Genomic DNA, 22136 nt, shown 5'->3' with positions numbered 1-22136 from the left:
TCAATAGTTTACAAATCCTATCATGGAAATGAAAAAAGAGTTAGTATTTTTTGTAGGCCTATCTCTTTTTTTCTATTCCTCATTTTCTCCCTTACCCTGAACAGGTATTTTTAAACGGCAAATCATTGCCTTTGTTTAGTATTTGTCATGAGAAGGAAAGTAACATGACCTCATAGGACATGATGTGGCATACCTCAGAGTGATGGTTAGGGCCTTTTTCATGTACCAATTACTGTGTTTGTGTGCCTGTTGACACACCGAAGGTGCTCAACACGTTCATTCTGAATGAACCGGCCCAGGGTGCACGAGATCTGGCACGTCGGGGAAAACCAGACCTCATTGTACCAACATAGATCACCCCGCACTTCCTAGTGTGTGTGTGTGCGTTGTTGTTTTTTATGTCATAGATACCACGCAAGACCAATGTGGAGGGACTTAAGGTGGAAGATTCAGTACCAGAGGGATGTGCTTGCATATTCCAAACAGGTTTTGTATATGGTTGACTTTAGGAACAATGACTGCAACGTTTTTAATGTTATGATGTGGCAAAAAAAACAAGTATGCTGGTGATGCAGGTGTTGATTGCAGCTAGTGATGAAGGACCATTCTCAGAGATGTCCCAATTATATTACATTATATAAGATAATAAGCTTTCCTCAATTCTGATCACCACATTGAAAGCTCATTTGAGTCAGACAGCGGATAGATGAATTGATGAAGAAATATTTTCTTCTGCACAACGTGGATTATCAAAAGATTACATGAATCCCTGTGGGCTGTCCTCACCAGGGGGGGAAGTTTAATTGCTGGCAGCCAGTGCTGCCTCTCCTACCTGTCTGATCCAGGGCCCAGGGTGGTCTCACCTCAGCCAGAGGCTCCGCCCCCAGGCTGCTGTCCAGTAGATAAAGGCAGGTGCATGGGAGGTCCTCTTCTCCTCAGACAGCAGAGAGAGCAGTGAACGGTGCTGCCATCCATTACACTGTGTGATGTTATCCCCACAAACTAAGGACTGTTAATATATCCGCTCTCACGGTAAGAGATCGTTGTTGTTTTCATAGTAATGGTGGTTTTCCCCAGTGGTTTATATTTAGCATATTACATATGTTGTTATAGTGTATTTAATATATTTTTGTTAGAATTCAACAAAACACAGTAATATACAAATAACATACATAAATAAATAAATTCAGAAATAAATACATAGTGCAAATAATAGTGCAAATAATTTATACATTTTCTAATTATTCATTTATTATCTATTTAATGTAATATTCATAGTATTATTACATATTTTGATATTAATATTAGGACACCTCTTATTTCTCACTGTGTGTCCTCCCTTGCTGTGATCACTATTTAAAACTGTTTTCCTTCCAGCTTAAAATCAACCTACCATGGCTCCGTGTCTGGCCAGATCTGCTCCAAGCGACCTCAACCATTGGTGGAACCAGCTGAGGTTCCGCCTGCAGAACAAGAAAGGATGGACTGAAATGCTGGATGAAACATTTTTACTCTATACTAAACAGTAGGTCTGAATTCAGCCTAATGAATCAAACCGAGGGGTGACTAACTCAAGCCCCATTCAATTCATTACACCCCAAACACTCAATAGACTTTCATTCTCTCGGTTTGTACACCAACCTATTCTTCTCGATTTATTGTCAACTTCATGTTTCTCCACCTCTCTGTCTCTTTATCCATTTAGGACAAATAATATTCCTCTCTTTTTTGCTGCTAAAAAGAACAGCGCTGGCTGCGTCAAGAAACTGTTGGGATGTGCCTCCACCAACATCTTTGAGAGAGGTGAGGAAACTAACTGGTCCCCTGGAAAATGCCGCTGCTGTGGGGTGGATCTGTGTGGTGTGGTTCTATGTGGTTCTGTGTTGTGTTGCTCTGTGTGGTTCTGTGTGGTGTGGTTCTATGTGGTTCTGTGTTGTGTTGCTCTGTGTGGTTCTGTGTGGTGTGGTTCTATGTGGTTCTGTGTTGTGTTGCTCTGTGTGGTTCTGTGTGGTGTGGTTCTATGTGGTTCTGTGTTGTGTTGCTCTGTGTGGTTCTGTGTGGTGTGGTTCTATGTGGTTCTGTGTGGTGTGGCTCTGTGTGGTTCTGTGTGGTGTGGTTCTATGTGGTTCTGTGTTGTGTTGCTCTGTGTGGTTCTGTGTGGTGTGGTTCTATGTGGTTCTGTGTGGTGTGGCTCTGTGTGGTTCTGTGTGGTGTGGTTCTTTGTGGTCGGTCAGTCAGTAGAGAATGTGATGTTCTGGTGTTCTGGTGTTCTGATGTTCTGATGTTCTTGTTCTGGTGTGTTGATGTTCTGGTGTTCTGATGTTCTGGTGTTCTGATGCTCTGGTGTTCTGGTGTTCTGATGTTCTGGTGTTCTGATGCTCTGGTGTTCTGGTGTTCTGATGTACTGGTGTTCTGATGCTCTGGTGTTCTGGTGTTCTGATGTTCTGGTGTTCTGATGCTCTGGTGTTCTTGTGTTCTGATGTACTGGTGTTTTGGTGTTCTGGTGTTCTTGCGTCAGGTGCTCTGGGGGAGACGGCATTGCACATCGCCGTCATGAACGACAACGTGGACGCAGCCGTGGCGCTCATGGACGGGGCCCCGGAACTCATCAACGAGCCCATGACCTCTGAACTCATGCAAGGTGGACACAGACACACACACACAGACAGACACACACACACACACACACACACACACACACACACACACACACACACACACACACACACACACACACACACACACGCACACACACACTTATGAGAGTTTTTTATAAATGAAAAAATATAAATGAGTGAATAGTTAGTGAATAGTTAAAGTTAAAAAAAAAAAAAAAAAAAAAATGTGTTTAATTTTTTTGCTAGGGTCTACAATGAAGGTCCAAAATATCTATTTTTATTTGTAGTCATTTTTAGATAAAAGGATTTAGCGGACAGATGGTTGGTCTGACCCTGGTTTTGGCGTCCACAGTCTACCCGTAGTCATTCTAGGACAAGATGCTCAAGGAGTAAATGGATTAATGGATTAGGTGTGTGCACCAATGAATAACCTCTCTGGATGTTCTAACCAGGTGTCACTCCGCTCCACATCGCGGTGGTGAACCAGAACATCACCCTGGTGGGTCAGCTGATCGCACGCGGAGGGGACGCGACCACGCCCAGAGTCACTGGCCTCTACTTCAAGAAGAGGCCAGGAGGGCTGGTGTACTACGGTCAGTCTGCTGCTACGCATGCGTGCGGGGACAGTGACTACACACCTATACCGACATTGTTTTATCCATATACGATCTATGGCCTTTGGATCGTATATCAACATCGCCACCATATTGGAGAGGCAAAGACTGGCCTGTAAACAAATATGAGCTTATAGTTCTGGTGGCACACTCTAGTCATACGCTGCCTATCAGCTGACAGCTAACGCGGTCACATCAAGCGCACGTACACTGATAGGCGGTCAATTTAAGAGCTTCCAAACACTCAAAGTTAGGTGTGCTGAGCAGAACTTCGTCCACCACCATCTACCCAGCTTTGGTTTTGCTCTGTATTGTATTTTACTTATACAATGGGTTGAGATATCTCCAGTGCTTCCAGTGTTGTCAAATGTCGGTATATTGTTGGTATTCTGTATTTGACATCTGTACGTCATGCTAAATCCTACAGCAGGAAAAGAGTGGAACCATACCGCCAAACTAAATTGTATTTCTTTCACCAAACCCTTTTCAAAGAGGCGTCATAGGATAAACACAGGTGTGGCTCATAACACTAATAATGGGTCTGCAACTGTTTATGTACGATGGAATGCGTAGTAGCTCACTTAACTAGTGCAGATAGGTCGACTAACCGTGGCTCTGGTACAGACCAAAAATTGGTGTTATGAGCAACACCTGAATTTGTCCTACGATAACATTAACAAGGGTTAATGGAAATCTGAAGCTTGAATGAAGGGTAGAGTAATTTATTGGTGGGTTAATTGATCCATGTATACTGTGGTTGTCTCTCAAAGGTTGTTGAGAGCTATTGTTATTGGTGAAGACATTATCTTAACATTGACATTGTGTGCGACAGGTGAGCACATCCTGTCCTTTGCTGCGTGCATGGGGAACGAATGCATCATGACCATGTTGATGGACGCCGGGGCCAGCACAAGGGTCCAGGACTCCCGTGGTATGGACCAATCAGCACCATCCCTCTCTTCCTTTCTTCCACTCTTTACAAAGAGGTTCAGGAAAATTGAACTTTGATTCGGATCAGACTACGTTAAACCGTCAGAAGCTCCTCATTATGATCTACTATTCATCTCACGCTCACTCAATCTCTCTTCCAGGGAACACAGTGCTCCACATCTTAGTTATGCAGCCTAACAAGACCATCGCGTGCCAGGCCATGGACCTGATCCTGGCGCGCGACCTGGAGCTGGACCACTCGATGCCCCTGGACATGGTGCCCAACTACAAGGAGCTCACCCCCTTCAAACTGGCTGCCAAGGAGGGCAACGTTGTGGTGAGGCGGGTGGGGCACGGACAAGGGGGCCAACGAGAAGACAAAAGCAATACAAACAAACAAAAACACAAATTCAAACAAACAGCAAAGAAAAGCAATAAAAAAAATGTTTGAAGCGAAACAACGTTTTAACAGCCCAAAGAATTCTGTGATCATTTATGTTACGAATAAGAAGCTATTATTGGACAAATTCTGGGATTGTTTGAACTGAAACTAACCCTAGCTAACCCTAACCCTAAGCCTATTTTTATCTACTCTAAACCTTCATTTCCTCTTTCACGTTCTGTTTGTCTGGTCTCCTCTTCCTGCTTTCCCGCCTCCCCGTCGTTCACTTTGATTGGCCAGGCCTTCCAGCACTTGGTGAACAAGAGGCGTGTGCTGCAGTGGAGCCTGGGCCCGCTGACCTCTAACCTCTACGACCTGTCAGAGATCGACTCCTGGGCCGACGACCTGTCGGTGCTGGAGCTCATCGTGGGAAGCCCCCAGAGAGAGGTGGGCCCCGCTCCACGCTCAGGAGAATAACATCAATAGATAAATACATACAGTTAATGATACAACACAAATTTTTACTTTTGACTTTTGTACAATTTGAAATGTCTTATGTGTTGTTGTTTTCAGGCTAGGAGGATTCTTGAAGTGACTCCTGTTAGACAGCTTGTGAGTCTGAAGTGGAACCTTTATGGAAAGCACTACTTCAGGTAGAGAATTGCAGCTCCACTGACTCTTAAATATGTACAACTACTAATGCTAACATTTAGCACTTTTATTATAGCAATGTGCTTTCTCCGTTTTTATGACAGGCTCCTGCTGGTGCTATATCTGCTGTACATCGGGACGTTCACACTATGTTGTGTATTCCGCCCCCTAAAGGACACTCCGGAGAACTACACAACCTCCGAAATGGACAAAACAATACGAGTGCAGAAAACACTGAGTGTGAGCTGAACTCTGTTTTGAATGATTTGCTTTGTCACAGCAGAATGCTAAGAGTTGTTCGGCAAGTAGAATAGGTGGCAAACACAAATTTGACTTGACTTATATCTAGATTATGGTCATCATTATTCAGAGATCGGCCTTGTTTACAAAAACAGATGTATTTTAAAGAAATCCAAGCCGACAAATCATGAACAGCAAGGCACATAAAGAAGATTTTGTGGATACGGTTGAGTGTTTTTACTAATGGTTGCCACTGCAAGGAATTCTATAAGCTTTAACCGTTAATTAAACAAGTATATCTCCCCTCCTAATGGCATGTAGGAGAGTTACGTGACCTACGAAGACAGCCTGCGGCTGGCCGGAGAGATCCTCAGTGTCCTGGGAGCCATCCTCATCCTTCTGCTAGAGGTCAGTCAGCTCAAGCTCACAAGGCCGTGAACATCAATGAGGTAGTTAAAGCTGCAATCAGCTATTAAACACACTTTGGTGTGATTCAATATTTAATCTAATAAAATAAAAAAACGGAATCAACGCAAGATGGGCAGAGAAAACACTTTAAATGTTTGTATAATGTAGGTTTAATACTCCACCTAAGTCCTTCTTGACATTATAGCTTGAGTAGCCACCTCTAGTAGGCCTGCTTCTTCTGAATAGTGATCTCTTCTTTCTCTTTTCTGAGGGGGTGTATTTGCTTTAACTTGAATACAGGAGTATTGTGCACAGTGCAGTGTAAGTGTAACCAGATTGTATTGTTGTTTTTACCGACAGATTCCAGACATACTGAGAGTCGGAGCGAAGCGCTACTTTGGTCAGACGGCCCTGGGAGGGCCCTTCCACATCATCCTGTAAGTTAGGGGGGCATTATGTGTGTGTGTGTGTGTTTGTGGGGGGGGGGGGGGGGGGCAGGGTTCCCCTGATTTGATGAGGGGGGTCTTTTAAAACCAACTGTTAAAATGTGGCATAATGTTGAACCACCCCTATGGTGGATTATACTTTGCTGTAGTATACTGCACTCAACGCCAGGAGGCGCAAGTAAGCAGCTGCCCATCATATGACTGCTTCTTCTCGATTTAAATTATTCTTGGTGGCAGGCAAGACGTTTTTGAAAATGTATGATTACTGTTAAGAAAAGCCTGCTATTGGTTGTGGAATATGAGTGGTGTGTGACTACAATTTTGTATAAAACAATGTTAATAATATTGTATAAATAAATAAGTAGAGATTTAAATGAAGGCAAACATAGGTTGTGGTTGGTAATTAGTTGTGTTCAGGATGATCTCTGATGGACCCTCTCACAAGTCAGTAGTAGGGTGAAGTAACTTCCTGTTCATGTCAGCGTTACATTTAGTTGTATTTATGTGTGTGTCTCAGCACCAGCATGGTCAGTATGAGCAAAATGTTGTGCATATAAGGCTACAACATTTGATTAATCATCTGTATAGGCATGGTCTACCAAGGCTAGGCTATATTTATGGCCTATGGTGTGAAAACTTTTTTATTCTTTATGTGGCAGTATAATTTGCACCCTACTGTGGGCCTGAGTCAAATCCGATCCATCAAACCAATGTGCAGAATAAGTCGACGTAAAGAGTCTGCGATAACGTCCGAACCCTATGCGTGTGTAAAGCCTGTGTTTGTGTTGTAGGATCAGCTACGCGTGCCTGGTGGTGCTGCTGTGCGTCGTGCGGGCCAGCGAGCTGGGCGGGGAGGATGTGCTTATGGCGCTGTGTCTGGTGCTGGGCTGGAGCAACGTCATGTTCTTCGCCCGGGGCTTCGAGATGTTGGGGCCCTACGTCATCATGATTCAGAAGGTATGGAGCGGGAGGAGGACATCTAGCACTTCATACATACACTACATATATATATATATATATATATATATATATATATATATATATATATATATATATATATTAGAGCTGTATATATATATATTAGAGCTGGCGTTAATTTTTTTAACTCGCGATTAACGCGAAATATTTTTTATTATTTATTTTTTTTGGGCTCAAAACAAAGAAGCAGTAGCCTGACTGCTATGTTCAAGGCATATCTTTGTATGTTCATCGTTTAATTGCATTATAGGCTTTTTTTTTGTACAATCCTGATGGTACAAATATTTTGATCAGTATATGACAATGTTGTTATCAATAAAAAAACATTTGCACAAGGCAAGCCGATGCACTTCTCCATGTTGATAAGAGCAGTAAAATGAGAAAAATTAATGGGACAAAGAAATCAAGGGATATTTAGCATAGAAAAAAAATTACGATTAATTGTGATTAATCGTGAGTTAACTATGGCATTAATGCGATTAATTGTGATTAAATATTTTAATCGCTTGACAGCCCTAATATATATATTAGGGCTGTCAAGCGATTAAAATATTTTTAATCGCTAATATTGCTATATAAATATTAGGGCTGTCAAGCGATTAAAATAATTAATCGCGATTAATCGCATTAATGCCATAGTTAACTCACGATTAATCACAAATGTTTTTTTTATGCTAAATATCCCTTGATTTCTTTGTCCCATTAATTGTTCTCATTTTAATGCTCTTATCAACATGGAGAAGTGCATCGGCTTGCCTTGTGCAAATGTTTTTTTATTGATAACAACATTGGCATATACTGATCAAAACAGGACGATACAAAAAAAAAGCCTATAGTGCAATTAAACGATGAACATACAAACATACTGCCTTGAACATAGCAGTCAGGCTACTGCTTCTTTGTTTTGAGCCAAAGAAAATAAATAAATAAATGGTTTGCGTAAAATTGGTTTGCGTTAACGCCGTTAATAACGCGTTTAACTGACAGCACTAATATATATATATATATATACATATATATAAAAAAGAAATATATATATATATATATTATATTTATATTTTTTATATATCTAATATATATTTTTATATATTAACATATTTTATTATTTTGCTATCATTTATGTATGTATATTATATGTATTATATTATATGCATAATTTGTCACGTATTTATTTGTGTTTATGCAATATATTTATTTAAAGTATGTTTATTTAACTATTTTGTCGATGCACTTTGTTAACTATATTTTTATTGATTCATTGATTGATTGATTAATACTTTAATAATCCCAGGGGGAAATTATTTTTGTCACGAACTCCAGATAGGCTATACATACACAAATATTAAGAATAAAATATAATATAATATATTATATTATATATATATATAGATATAGATAAAAGATACTAACCTAAGAAACACAAATATACAAACAACATAAATTTAAGGACAATATAAATATATATATAACAAGATATATATTAATTAGTACTATGACTATGAGTATTGTTTTATTAATCTGACGTGTTGCAATGTGTTTCTGGTCTCTCTCTAGATTATATTTGGAGACCTGACCAAATTCATGTGGCTCAGTTTCATTGTCCTCATCGGGTTTTCCACATGTGAGTAAAGTCTTGCAATACTTTCTTGACGATCACATAGTGTTAATGCAATTCATAAATGTACCACTGCTATAACTTCAGCACATATCCCTATTCAATTACCACTAACCCTAGTGGAGATGCAATGTTTATATATATATATATATATATATATATATATATATATATACATATACATATACATATATATATATGAGTGTTTATTGATTTTTCATTGTGTCCACACATTCCATAGTTGTACATTTGTATTAATGAAACCTCCTTTCTGTGTATATTCCCTCGGTACAGCCATCCATCTGAACACATTTCCTCTAACCAATCCCCCTTCTGTCCGTCTGACCGTTGTTTGTTTAACACGGCAGCCCTGTGGATGGTGTACATGACCCAGGACCCGGAGTCCATCCCCGCGTACCGCTCCTTCCCCATCACGCTGTTCTCCCAGTTTGAGCTGAGTGTGGGCCTCATCGACCTGCCGGTGGACCACACCTTCTACACGCCACCCATCGTCCACGTGCTGCACTGCACCTTCTCCGTGGTGTCCTACATCCTGTTGCTCAACCTGCTCATCGCCATGATGAGCGACACCCACTGGCGTGTGGCGCAGGAGAGGGACGAGCTCTGGAGGACGCAGGTGGGGAGCGGCTTTGGGCTCGCGCACGCCGATCACACACGCACTCAAATAAGTGCGCACACGTTTGATTCAACAAGTGTTACAGATTGGTACAAATTGTGGAAAGTGTTGATTTGGATTTTAGAAAGCAAGTATTACGCACCCTCCTTGTAAATGCACCACATAAAGGGAGGGTGAGTTTATTGAAATAATTTCCATCAATTCATTTTTATTTTGTAAATTGGAACACTGGTGGGATTGTACAAAAACACACACACATGGGTTTTCAACTCAGACAGTAATCTGTGTGTGTGTGTGTGTGTGTGTGTGTGTGTGTGTGTGTGTGTGTGTGTGTGTGTGTGTGTGTGTGTGTGTGTGTGTGTGTGTGTGTGTGTGTGTGTGTGTGTGTGTGTGTGTGTGTGTGTTTGCAGGTGGTGGCCACCACTCTGATGCTGGAGAGAAGGCTTCCCCGGTGCCTGTGGCCGCGGCTGGGCGTGTGTGGTCTGAACTACGGCCTGAAGCAGTTGTGGTACCTGAGGTCAGGAACCCCCACAGGCCTCCTGGCTGCGTCTGCTTCTGCCATTGAACATATTTCAAGCATACATAAATACATTACTTCTAGAATTATATCAAAGCTACAGCAAATACATAGCATCGGCAGAGATTCTTCCTCATAAAAATGAAACACACTCCGTATCAGTAGAACCGTTTGGAGCTCTTCCTGTGCTGGTCTCCCGTCCGCAGGGTGGAGGACAGGAACGACCTGATGGTGCAGAAGATGCGGCGCTACATCAACGCCTTCGCCAAGGATGGCGAGGGTGGTGCCGCCGAGAGAGAGGAGGGGGAGAAAGGCGGCGAGAGTGGCGGCGGCCCGGAGCTCAGGAGCAACAAGCAGAGGAGGGGCTTCAACAAGGTCCACGCGGGCTGGCAGGCCATCCGCCGCAGCGCTCTGAGCATGGACCTGGAGCCCGAGTACGAGGAGGAGGAGCAGGAGGTGCAGGACATCCGATTCGTCTAGAACAGGGGGGCCCACACTTTAACGGCGTGCAAGCTACTTTAAAAATGAGCAGGTCAAAATGATCTACCTACATGGCAAAATGCTAGACACAGCGGCTGCTGGTAGCTAGTCTCAAGCCAATCAGTCATGGTGGAACGGTGTTTGCACTTAATAATCTTTATGTGGTAAAAGGACAAGCATAAATAAGTACAGCCAAATAATGCAGTCAAGGAAGTAGCACATTTCCTCATGTTTGGATACTTTTCCTTTGTGAGTAAGTTCCAAAATTGTCCATGAGCCCTGGATTGAAGCTCAATATCAGTTTGTACTATCAAAATCTCTTCCTCCACTGCAGACTTGTTCAGGTGAAACAGTGCTGCAATTTTTTGTGATTGAGTAAATCAACCTCAACATCTTCCCTAAATGGATAGCAGTCTTGAGAGTCTTGAAAAAGTTGGTCAAAGTCCAACAGACAATTTTCATCAATCCAGTGGTAAATGTCATAGGGATGCAATTCTTTTTTGTTGAAATGTTAATATCGACCGATCGACCGGTCGATCGCAATCTACATATTTGGCACCCCTGGTCTAGAAGTGGAAGTAGCTTGTTCTCAGAAAGACTCGTGGCCTACGAAAACCCTCTGGCTGTCCTTCCCCCTGGTCCATCGCTACGTTAGAGCACTCAAAGAAGACGTCTATTTTAATTTTTTTTGTCTGTACACATCCATCGGTGCAGTTTAAGCAGTATTAGGCCATAGAACTGAATATATGTATTATTTTTTATAGAAGTAACCGAGATATGCTGCGCTGTGTTGTGTGTGGACCGTTGTATGAGTTGAATTAAGTTGTATCTGATTGTGTCTGGTCACAGCTAAAACGGATGTGGAAGTGACTATTGCACTCGTTTTTTTTGTGTGTTTGTTATTGTGAGTGTATTTTTTGATTCTCTAGATGTTTGTTTTATAGTGGCCATGTTTTGTTTTGTATATTTGACCTTTTTTTTTTTATATATAATATATATAAATGTACAATGACAATATAACCACTCTTAAATGAAAAGATGTCTTTATTTCGAAAATAGGCACAGGATACATCGAAAGCAAATATGCCAAAAAGTTGACTACTAGTTGAATACAATTAATAGTTGAATAATACTAAATTCAGAAGACGCTTAAGGTGTAACATCAGAATAATGGAGTATCATATCACATTAATCCTTTGGAGTGGATTAAGTTTATTCTAATAAAAAAATAAGCACGGTTTTAAAGAAGCTTTATGCTTTGAAATGCCCTTGAGTGAAAGAGTATGGTAGGAAATCAAACTCCTCATTTAGATTATCTGCATAGAAACATAAATTGAGGATATTCACCCAAACACAGTAGGCTAATATTCACTGCATGAAGCCAGTTGGTCATACAGTGCTGGGCTTTGAGATAAAAGGATAGAGTTTGCCGCATCAATGACTTTCATTATACTTGTTAATAGCACTTCATATAAATGAGGATGCGACACAGGCCTATAGCTAGAAGAGCATCAGGAGCCCTTAGCAAGTGACGCCTCCTTCTGACAAATGAAATGGGCAGAAACTGGACATCTGGCATGTAGAATGTTGGCTTGTCCTACAGGTGTTTTGCTCTCCAGTAAAGCACACGACCCCTTAGTTCCTGTAGGCAAATTACTACAGAGATAAAACAGAAAATACAGAGGTTTAGAGGATGGTGAAGTGGATGATGATGACTGTGTGCGTGTGAGTGTGTGTTATCCAGCTCGTTCCCTTAATAATCCCTTAATCAAATTAAAAGCACGCCTTATATCGATTCAATGTTTTATCTCCAGATGTAACCAGAGATCCTATGCTTTTCTTACCCATTGTATGAGGTCTGGTCCACCCATTTCCAACTCGTTTTGTATTGAAGGCCAATCCAGTGCGGTACTTTGATTTGTTGCGCCAGAGAATTCTGAAAACATCAAGTTACATTTTCATACCGTTGTTTATTTACAGATAGGCTGTAAGAGTAGATGAGGGCATTTCCAGGTTTGCTCTTAGAGGAGAAGAGGACATGGGAAAGAAGGAAAGCATTGATGTTACCTGGATGCTGTCAGAGATCACAGCCAGGTCCCCTGTTAGATTCTGGCAGAAGATCCTGCCTTCCTCCCAGCTGTTTCTCTCTTTGGACCGGTAGAAGCAGGAGCCCTCCAAGAACACCCAGTTGTCAGAACATCGCTGGCTGTCAGGGGCTGTGAGGGAAGAATAGACAGACAGAGAGACACACACGCGCGCGCACACACACACACACACACACACACACACACACACACACACACACACACAGACACACACACACACACAGACACACACACACACACACACACACACACACACACACACACACACACGCACGCACACACACACAGATAAGTACACAGAAATTTAATTGAGATGAGGATGAAAGAAGTACAATTTCTGAATAAATTGAGGTGTGCAGCCTGATGAAAAGAGGTGTCTAGTACCTGGTATATTTTAAATGTACAGTTGAGTGTCGTGGAGTAGTGCTGTAGTTTTATGGTGGTTATATGTGGCTTATTTTGTGTGTGGACGTTTGAGAGGATATTGTAGGTGGTTGCCAGGGTGCTCTGTATGGTTGCTAGAGGTGTCCTAGGGTGGATGTTAAGATGTTCCAGTTGTTTTCTCTAGTGTTCTATGTGGTTGCTAGGGCATTCTAGATGGTTTAGATGGTGTTCTAGGTGGTTGCTAGGGTGTACTAGATGGTTTCTGTGGTGTCAAGCGGGTTGCACTGACGTCAGCCCTGCTTGCTGTTTGGTCTCTCAAACTGTTAGGCCTACCCTCAATACAATAACTGTTCCTAATTGTGTCTGAGATGAATTGCTATGCACGTAGAGTAGGGCTAGAGGTCTCAACCACAAGCTTCGCTAATATCCTTTTCGTATAACTATTGTGCTGGAAAAATCCACATGTTGTTTCCTTTCCTTTTTATCATCTAAAGCTTTGTTTCCTATTCCTTGCATTGTCTTGCCACCATACCTTTCCTCAGAGTAGTCTAAAATTTAAATGTTAGCCTTTGTGTTTGGGGTAAACCGGTCACCAGGGAGCAGGCATCCCCTTATGCATTCTTCTGCTGGATGAGAACACAGGCAGCTCTGTGTCTTGGGTAAACGTTACCAGATATGATTATTGACATCTGCATTGTGGGGAGGATGTGAAACTGTTTAAATAGCTCTGTCTAAATGTATTCTGAAATTGTACGATTTCTATGTACTTATATCTCTCTCTCTGTGTGTGTGTGTGTGTGTGTGTGTGTGTGTGTGTGTGTGTGTGTGTGTGTGTGTGTGTGTGTGTGTGTGTGTGTGTGTGTGTGTGTGTGTGTGTGTGTGTGTGTGTGTGTGTGTGTGTGTGTGTGTGTGTGTGTGCTAGAGAGGAGTCTAATGTATGCATGCATTAAAACTAGGGATGGGCATAATTAATCGATGCTCGATAATTGATCGTTAAGAAATGCGTCGATCAATTTATATTGTTATCGATCAAAAGGACGTTGTGTTGCATACTGTGAGTCTTGAAGCATTTAATTGAATATAACCCTGCCGACTGGTGGAAAGTGAATGGAAGAAGGTTCCCCAGGCTGTCAAAGTTAGCGCGACAATACCTCTGCATCCCCGCAACTTCGGTCCCGTCAGAGCGGGTGTTTTCTGCTGCTGGACTGACAGTTACAAGGCTGCGTTCGCGTCTGACCCCCGAGCATGTTAACATGCTTATATTCCTAAACAAAAATATGTAGGCTGGAGTTACTGTATGCTATGGACAGTAGGGACAGTCACCACCGTATGTGAGTCGCTCTTTTCTTTCTTAATGTGTTGACTCTCGCTCCGCTTGGTGCCTCTTGGAGTCGTTACATTTTGCCAAAACTGTGATATTTTAGCAACAAGTCCAGCCTTATATATCTTCAATAAGGTATTGCTTTTAGATAGACTAGTTCATGCAATTGTTTGTAAATGGGTGGCTCATCTTTTTGTTGCGAGCCTTTTCCGCGCGCCGGCTGCAGGCATTATATGTCGGCCTTTTCCCCCCCTTTTTTTCATAACAGTTATACAGTTTAATGCCCACTTTTAGCCTACTGCCTTTGTTTGATTATTGTTGTCCGATAAGTTCGCTACTTATTGTAATTGGAATAGGCTACAGATTTAGTCTTGTTGAATCGTTTCCAAACCTTTAAGAGCGCCTGTAGGCGCATTGTTCGGACTTTACGAGCGCCGCATAGGCCTATAACCTATAATGCCTGTATTTATTATTTTAAAACTGTTAAACAGTTGTAGGTCTTCAAGTTAACTGTATTGTATTAATTTTGGCCCATACATTATTGTTGGAATAAAGATTTCATTGATAAAAACATTAGAAAAAAAACATAGAAAAAAGTTAATGATTAATCGATAATTGATCGATAACTCTAGCGATGCTCGATCAAGAAAATTTCTTCAAATGCCCATCCCTAATTAAAACACACACACACATAGTCTCACCTGACCCAGACGTAATATCTCTTATGGAAATTAAAGGATTAATGATAGTTTAGCTAGAAGAGCATTGCACACATTAATTTTAGTTTGATGATATTTGCTTGCAAAATCAAATAGCTTGTGGAAAAAAGATAGATTAGTCCTTTTTTAAAGACTGAACATTGGACAATATTTCACCCATTCGATCGCTGGGTGGTATTGTGTGGCACTCAGGGAAATATATTTGAAACATTGTCAAAAGTTTGAAAAATACCAATCTTAATTAAAGAGGCTCTTAATAAGATATTTAGAATAAGAAAAGGGGGATTAGTCATTATTCTCCTGGATGTAATTGTGTGTGTTTTATCTGTCTTAAACACACTAAATATACAGGAGTGTAGCAAAAAGGCCTAGGCCCTATACAACGGCAGTCTCTCTTACTCTCTTGATCCATGTATCTTAGTATCTCACAGCAGTCCTGCTCCAAATGCTGATCTGCAGTGCTCTCAGTTCTTTCCCTTTCCTCTTCTGACCACTCCTCGCCCTCAGAGCAGCCCTTGTTTCCCTCAATCTCTTCACCTCCCTCTTCCTCTATCATGTCTTCTTTCTCACTGTTGAAGCAGAGACCTCTCTAAAAGCATGAAGCATACAGGATTGATAACAGCCTCTTAACCTGCTCATAGCATACAATAGGCTACTTGTTGTTAATGTTGTTTAGCTCCTTTCCGTCTGAAGTGCCCCATGATTGCTTGAAATAACTTTTAGTTGCCACTATATGAGCTCACCTTGCCTCACATCCTCAGATACATCAGCACAGCAAAAATCACAGTGTACATTGTACTCTATGGGTGTACATTTAACACTCATTTCGGGGTATATATAGGTCCAAGAGTTCAGTGTTCACTGAACACTGTTAGAAGAGCAAAATATGTACTCCAAATTTAGAGTTACATTTGAACACTTTGAGAGTGTTCTATTAGTGGTACTTTTGGGCACTCATTCAGTGCTTCCTTACACCTGCAGTGTAAACCTAGAACCCCAGAGAGAGAAAATATGTACTCCAAGTCAGTGCTTTGTAGCACTTTGCAGAGCTGATTATTTAATACTTCTAGAGTGAGAATGTACTCTGACTGGTGTACAACCAACACCTTTGAGGTGAATTATCAACACTCCATGAATGAATAGTCTACACATTAGATTCTTGCTGCTGTTGTTACAGTGCATACATATATAATATAGTTAACATTATAGTTAAACTTTAATTATTTTACATCAAGAACCATGTTTAGTTTTACATTTATATGATGTAACAAACAACTTGAAAATAAATAAATAAATAAATGTGTCCCTGTCAACCAATTAAAGGGGAGTTCAAAAAGTTCTTGTCAATAAATAGTCAGCATCTAAAAAGGTGGCCAAATACAAACAGGTTATTATCATAGGACCCTTTTTAAAAAAAAAAAAAAAAAAGGGTCCCATGTTCCCCAGTCTCATACAAAGAGGGGAACATAGGACCCGGGGAACATAGGACCAGGGGAACATAGACACGCTCCCACTAAATTAAAGCCACGTGCCTCGTTAGCATTAGCTAAAAATGGTAACGAGGCGTTAGCTAAATTGAAGACATGTGCCTCATTAGCATTAGCCATTAAGTTTGACGTTAGCTAAAATCGTTAGCATTTATAAGTTGGTTATCAGATCTAAAAGACGAAGAAATGCTGAATATTCTGCATTCAGGGTTTCTGCAGGTTTGAACAAGTTAAATTTAAGAATTTAATACCTTCTTAAGACCCATTATGAATACAATTTCTGACCTATGAAGGACACACACACAACTAACTATGAAACATAGAAACCCTGTGCATTATTCACTTGGTACTTTTCTTACCTGTTTACATTCCCGTGAAGTTCAAACATGTCTTCGCTCACTCGGAACAATTCCTTGGCGATATTGATTCGATCCTCTCTAGTCAACCGTCTCTGCCAAAACAGATTGCCGCGTAGTGTGGAAGAGGACAAACGGTCACATGTCTCTAGATTCAACCAATGAGAAGGCGCAGCGAGCCAATGACGAAACGAAACCTAAACCGACGTGCCGCCGGGAAAGTTTCAATCAACCGTTGGACACTCAGGGAGTCCATCATCCTAAAATAAACACTTAAATTACTCTACACCAGCATTATACTAGAGACAACACCCAAGAGTGTTTCTGGTACACCCCCAAAAATGTACTTGGTGCCTATTCAACACCAAAGTGTATACAATCTACTCTGGTCATGAATACTCTGGGATTTTAACACTTTGGCATTTGCTGGGAGATGAAGAGGGGCCTGCTGTTGTTCCACTCTCTGTGCCTGTTTCTGAAACTAAGGGCCATGGGTTTCAAGATGTGAAGCTTTGCTATTTTCTTTACCAGGTATTTTATTTATTTGATAGATATAATGTCACATGCCATTGTAGGTATAATGCTGATTAACTTATGTTTGTTTCTTTTTCTCTTTCCCTAGTTTCTTTTCTTTTTAGGGTTAGGCTGATTTCCCGTTCTCGGGGAAAGACACGACTATCGTTGTGCAAATCAGCGCTCCAGCATCAACAGTCACTCAACCCGTGATGAGCTGCGTCACTGTTTTTGGGAATCCTTGTGCAGTGGGAGAACATATGGCGCATTTCGTAAGGGGTGACAGTGAGCCTCCACAGTTTTTTATATGCAATGCTCAGTCACTCAAATATTTTATTCAGCCAATTTAAAGGTACTTGACATTAATTACTTAAATAAAATATTGCAAACAAAAAACTGCTTTTCATCCCAGGCTTTGAGGGCACTACCCCCCCCTGTTGTGGCCCTGCAGACAGAGTCCCACTCCCCTCATTACGACTAGGGATATACAAAATGTCCCTAAACAAATTAATCATAAAAGATAATACTTAATAGAATGAAAAAATAAAAAACTAGAATAAATAATAAATAGAATGTGTGTGTGGTGTAGTGTCATCGGTGAGTAGGATAGATAATAGCAGTTCAGCACACCTCATGACTGGTTTCTTATGTAAAATAGAAAAGAGTACTCACATTTGGTGGTCGGAGTTTTGGGGTTCTTGAAGAAGGGAGACCTGGGAGACAAGGGAGTAACTGGGTCCCTCCGTGGACCTGGGCAGACGGGGGTAGGAGCTGCTACAGGACAGATGGAGCAGAAAACAGCAGAAGTGTTGTTTACTTTAGACTACATGTCCATTCAATGTAACAGCACCTATTTCAGATATGAACCGCTCTGCTCTTAATGTGTTGTAGGAAACAATTAAGAGTTACTATTTATAATTGCTGGGGGCGTGGCTTGGTGTCAGCTGCCAACAAGGAGGCGGGGCGGCTCAATCGCGGGGACCTATCAAGTGTGGGTGGTGAGCTTCATCAGTGATGACAATAAATAGGGATGCTTGATCTGCTCTCCCTCGAAGTGAGATGGGGTCGGGGCAGCAGTTAAGTGGAGACCGCCAGGCCTGGTTGTCTGAAACGGCGCTATTTCCCAATCTGAATATCATTATCCACTAAGCGGAACAACTTATGGGGCGGGTTCGCCACTTTATTGGCGTTGTTTGGTTTCAATCTTGCTCTCTTCCGATCCTTTTTGCTCCCCCTATTACAGCACCTTTGATATAAATGATGAATCATGTGAATATACATCCATATGAAGGGATACTCACTCTTCCCATTCAGAATATAGATGATGATGAGTTCGGCCAGACATATCACACCGAGGACAATGCACAAAGTCGCCAACACATTCCTCAGGCACCTAGTTGGCTTGGTGGGTTTCACTGGCAAAGACATGAGAAGACAACAATAGGAGAGGAGAGGAGGAGAGGAGAAGGGATGAGAGGAGGGGAGACGAGAGGAAGAGTCAACAGAAGAAGAGGAACCGGAAGAGGGAACAGAATTAAACAGAGGTTTCATAGCCACTTTGTGACAAGGTCTGATGAGTTCTTTCTCAACTAAGAGAGTGTGTGTGTGTGTGTGTGTGTGTGTGTGTGTGTGTGTGTGTGTGTGTGTGTGTGTGTGTGTGTGTGTGTGTGTGTGTGTGTGTGTGTGTGTGTGTGTGTGTGTGTGTGTGTGTGTGTGTGTGTGTGTTCTATATTTTCCCAGATTATTTTAAGAAATGGACCATAGACATAAATACACAAAATTTCCACCAAGAAAATATCAAACATAACTCAGAACAGCTCTGGTACCTTCTGGCAGCGTCGGGCTGGGGAACACAGCCTCGGAGTAGATGTCATCAGCTGGGGCTTTCAGCTTGCAGTACTCCTTTGAGGCTTCTTTCGCTAGCGCCACAAAACAAACATTACTAATATTATAATTAAATATAGGTAAAACAAATAAATGCGTTATACATACTACATACACATAATAGCTATTAATAAACAAAAGATACATTAATAAATTTCCCTTGGCCCCAACCCAAAAAAATACTGTTTTGTTCGCTGCATATTGCTATTAAAATAAATAAAAACATGTGTGTATGTGTTATTTTCTTGTCCTGTTATCCTGCTCCTGCTGTCACATCTTATTGAATGCACGCAGTGACTGGATATTACGTATCACCTCCAAATAAAAATATAATTAAACAAACACATTAAGAGGGAATCTTTATAAATCTTCTTTAAAGGTCCCATGACATGAAAATCTCACTTTATGAGGTTTTCTAACATAAATATGAGTTCCCCTAGCCTGCCTATGGTCCCCCAGTGGCTAAAACTTGCGTTTGGTGTAAAACGAGCACTAGCTGTTCTGCTCGCCTTTGAAAAAAGTGTGCTGATTTGGAATGTCTGTGTTTAGGACGTCATCAAGCATGATGACGTCCTAATCGTCATCATGCTCCTCGCCCTTACTCTGCCTGGCCCGCCCAGAGACGTTGGCCCGCCAATGAAACTCGACCGTGCGAGCGCCACATGTGTGTGTGTGAATACACACACTGTAACGCAAGTGTTTCTTGTCGGTTCTTTGACGTCTCTTGTATTTCCACAACGATACTGTTGTGGGGGTTATCTGAGCCATGGTTGAGAAGGAATTGGGGGAAAGGAACTTTGGCTTTGACTCGCTGAAGTACATGAACTGCGACATACCGCCGGTTGCCGCGAGGCACCATCGCCCGGCAGCGGGCAGCCGGCAGCCGGCAGCAGGCAGCGTGCGGTTCAGTCGACTTCAGGTTGATGTGAAAGTGGAAGAACCAGAGACGTCGCAGAACCCGACAAAGTCATTTGTGATTCATAATATCGTCTGGAGGCGCACACAGCTTTTGGCCGTGATAATATGTATTATATGATATAGATATCTATGTATTATATGATATTATTTAGATATAGAGCTCCAGGACTGTAACGCAAGTGTTGTACACCTCCTTGTTATTTGGATAACCGTTCCGCTTTTGGTGTTATGGCGCATAACACGTCGGACTCTCGTCTCTGGTATTTCTACAACGAGACTCGTATTGGGGGTTATCTCAGCCAAGGTTGAGAATGAATCGGGGGGAAGGAACTTTGGCTTTGACTCCCTCAAGAACATGAACCACGACATGGAGGAGAAAGGGATTGTTGGCGGCGAATGTCTCCCGCTTGAGCCCCGCTGAGGGACCACCGCCGGAGGCGGAGGTGCCTAATGCCGCGTTTCCACTGCAGGGTGCGGAACGGATCGGATCGCAAAGGGGCGGTAGGGAGGGGGCAGTATAGCCCAGCTCAGTTCCGAGGTCGCGTTTCCACTGCCGACAGTACCCTTGGTGGTAGGCCGGATGTCAATCGCCGCGGCAGCTACGTAAACATCGTAAACAACGTCTTCCTCCGCAAGAATGCGGACGAACGTCTCCACCTCCTTGTTCGCCCAAGCAAGCTTTTTACGCGACATGTTAATTGTAAAGAATAATACCTTGAGGCTACTGTTTGTTTGTTTTTATCCCCGCGTCACCCGGAAGTGACGATTCTGTCGACCAATCAACGGAGGGGGGGTGTAGCTAGAATTCCAGGGTACCCTTTCAGGCGTCTGGTCTCGTTTTGGGTACCGCAACGGAGGAGTCCCTAGAATGGGGTCGGAACGGGTACGGCAAAGTCCGGGTCACGCCCACTTTTGGCGGTGGAAACGCGATCCGACCCGCACCTTTGCGATCCGATCCGTTCCGCACCCTGCAGTGGAAATGCGCCATTAGCGCTGCCCGGCAACGATCCCCTTCTCCTCCTTGTCGCGGTTCAGTCTACTTCACATTGATGTGGACGTTGAAGAACCAGGAACGTCAGAGAACTCAACGCGGTCGTTTGAGATTCATAATATCGGCTCACACAGCTTATGGCCGTGATAATATATATTATATGATATAGATATCTATGTAGGCTACATGATAATATTTAGATATAGAGCTCCAGGACTCCCGTGTGTTATAGAATATTTACAGAACAAGGCGCACACAACAGAACTAAAGGCTGTGTGCGCCTCGCCATTGCGATACATCCACTGTAAACAGAGCGCATGGTACCGTGGCTGCAAGCTGCTCAGGGCCACACCCCCACCCTCCTCCTTGACCCGCCTCGCTCCTCCTCATTTGCATTATAGCTACAGACACCAAAACAGCGCATTTGGGGGAAGCTCAATGTGCGACTGGCTCGGAGTGGCTGTAACTGCACCACGGCTGAATTTCGGGAACGTCTTTGAATACTGTGTTAGTTGCCCACTAATGCCTATATTAAAGAATACATAAAATAGCATGTCATGGGACCTTTAAATATGAGAGAAAAGTGATTTTCTCTCATATTTGTAGTGTTTTTTTTATGCTTATTTTGGACACTGTATTACTTCATTCATAGGGTGAAACCTAGAGCCGTTGTCTTACCTTCAGTTTTGGTTTCCAGCTTTTGGTCACTCGGCCCAGCTCTGTCCAGAAGTCCTGCCTCCACCTCCATCGCCTTCATCTCCATGACAACAATCGGAACTCTCTGCCTACCTGTTTAGCCTGAATGGAATCGTTAGTTAAGCTTTGAACCGTTAATGTTCATACCAATTCTTTCAAATCTGTGCGTTGAAACAATGTACTTAACAACAAGCAGGTCAGCCAAGAGGTCTTGGCCACTTCCTCTCCGACAACAAGTTGTCGCTT

General features: G+C 42.3%; 2 protein-coding genes and 1 long non-coding RNA gene across 4 annotated transcripts; 1 reads left to right on the top strand and 2 right to left on the bottom strand.

Moving 5' to 3' along the window:
* The first annotated feature begins 401 nt into the window (after positions 1–401).
* Positions 402–11897, top strand: trpv6 (transient receptor potential cation channel, subfamily V, member 6). Of its 2 annotated transcripts, XR_009527930.1 has the most exons (18): positions 402–1032; positions 1378–1525; positions 1706–1803; positions 2519–2641; positions 3071–3211; positions 4065–4163; positions 4324–4499; positions 4845–4991; positions 5118–5197; positions 5300–5435; positions 5757–5843; positions 6204–6280; positions 7081–7246; positions 8822–8888; positions 9251–9519; positions 9930–10036; positions 10243–10645; positions 10734–11897. XR_009527930.1 is itself a non-coding variant. In XM_060063964.1 (17 exons), the coding sequence occupies exons 2-17, from the start codon at positions 1395–1397 to the stop codon at positions 10514–10516; spliced, it is 2178 nt and encodes a 725-aa protein (XP_059919947.1). In that variant the 5' UTR covers positions 402–1032; positions 1378–1394; the 3' UTR covers positions 10517–11897. The 2 variants fall into 2 exon arrangements, 1 of the variants encoding a protein (XP_059919947.1); XM_060063964.1 differs by having other exon boundaries at positions 10243–11897.
* On the bottom strand, positions 9664–10317 carry LOC132466980 (uncharacterized). The gene is made up of 2 exons (XR_009527932.1): positions 10189–10317; positions 9664–10074 (listed from the first exon to the last, which is right to left on the bottom strand). It is a non-coding gene; the product is annotated as an uncharacterized LOC132466980 (long non-coding RNA).
* On the bottom strand, positions 11543–22136 carry LOC132466977 (natural killer cells antigen CD94-like). The gene is made up of 7 exons (XM_060063967.1): positions 21873–22136; positions 19228–19320; positions 18703–18816; positions 18074–18175; positions 12584–12732; positions 12361–12452; positions 11543–12172 (listed from the first exon to the last, which is right to left on the bottom strand). Exons 1-7 carry the CDS (start codon positions 21955–21957, stop codon positions 12028–12030), a joined length of 780 nt encoding a protein of 259 aa, XP_059919950.1. The 5' UTR covers positions 21958–22136; the 3' UTR covers positions 11543–12027.

The sequence above is a fragment of the Gadus macrocephalus genome, chromosome 11 (genome assembly GCF_031168955.1).
Source record: "Gadus macrocephalus chromosome 11, ASM3116895v1".
NCBI classification, from domain to species: Eukaryota; Metazoa; Chordata; class Actinopteri; order Gadiformes; family Gadidae; genus Gadus; species Gadus macrocephalus.
Note: the sequence above shows the minus strand (reverse complement) of the source record. Positions and strands in the feature narration are given on the sequence as shown.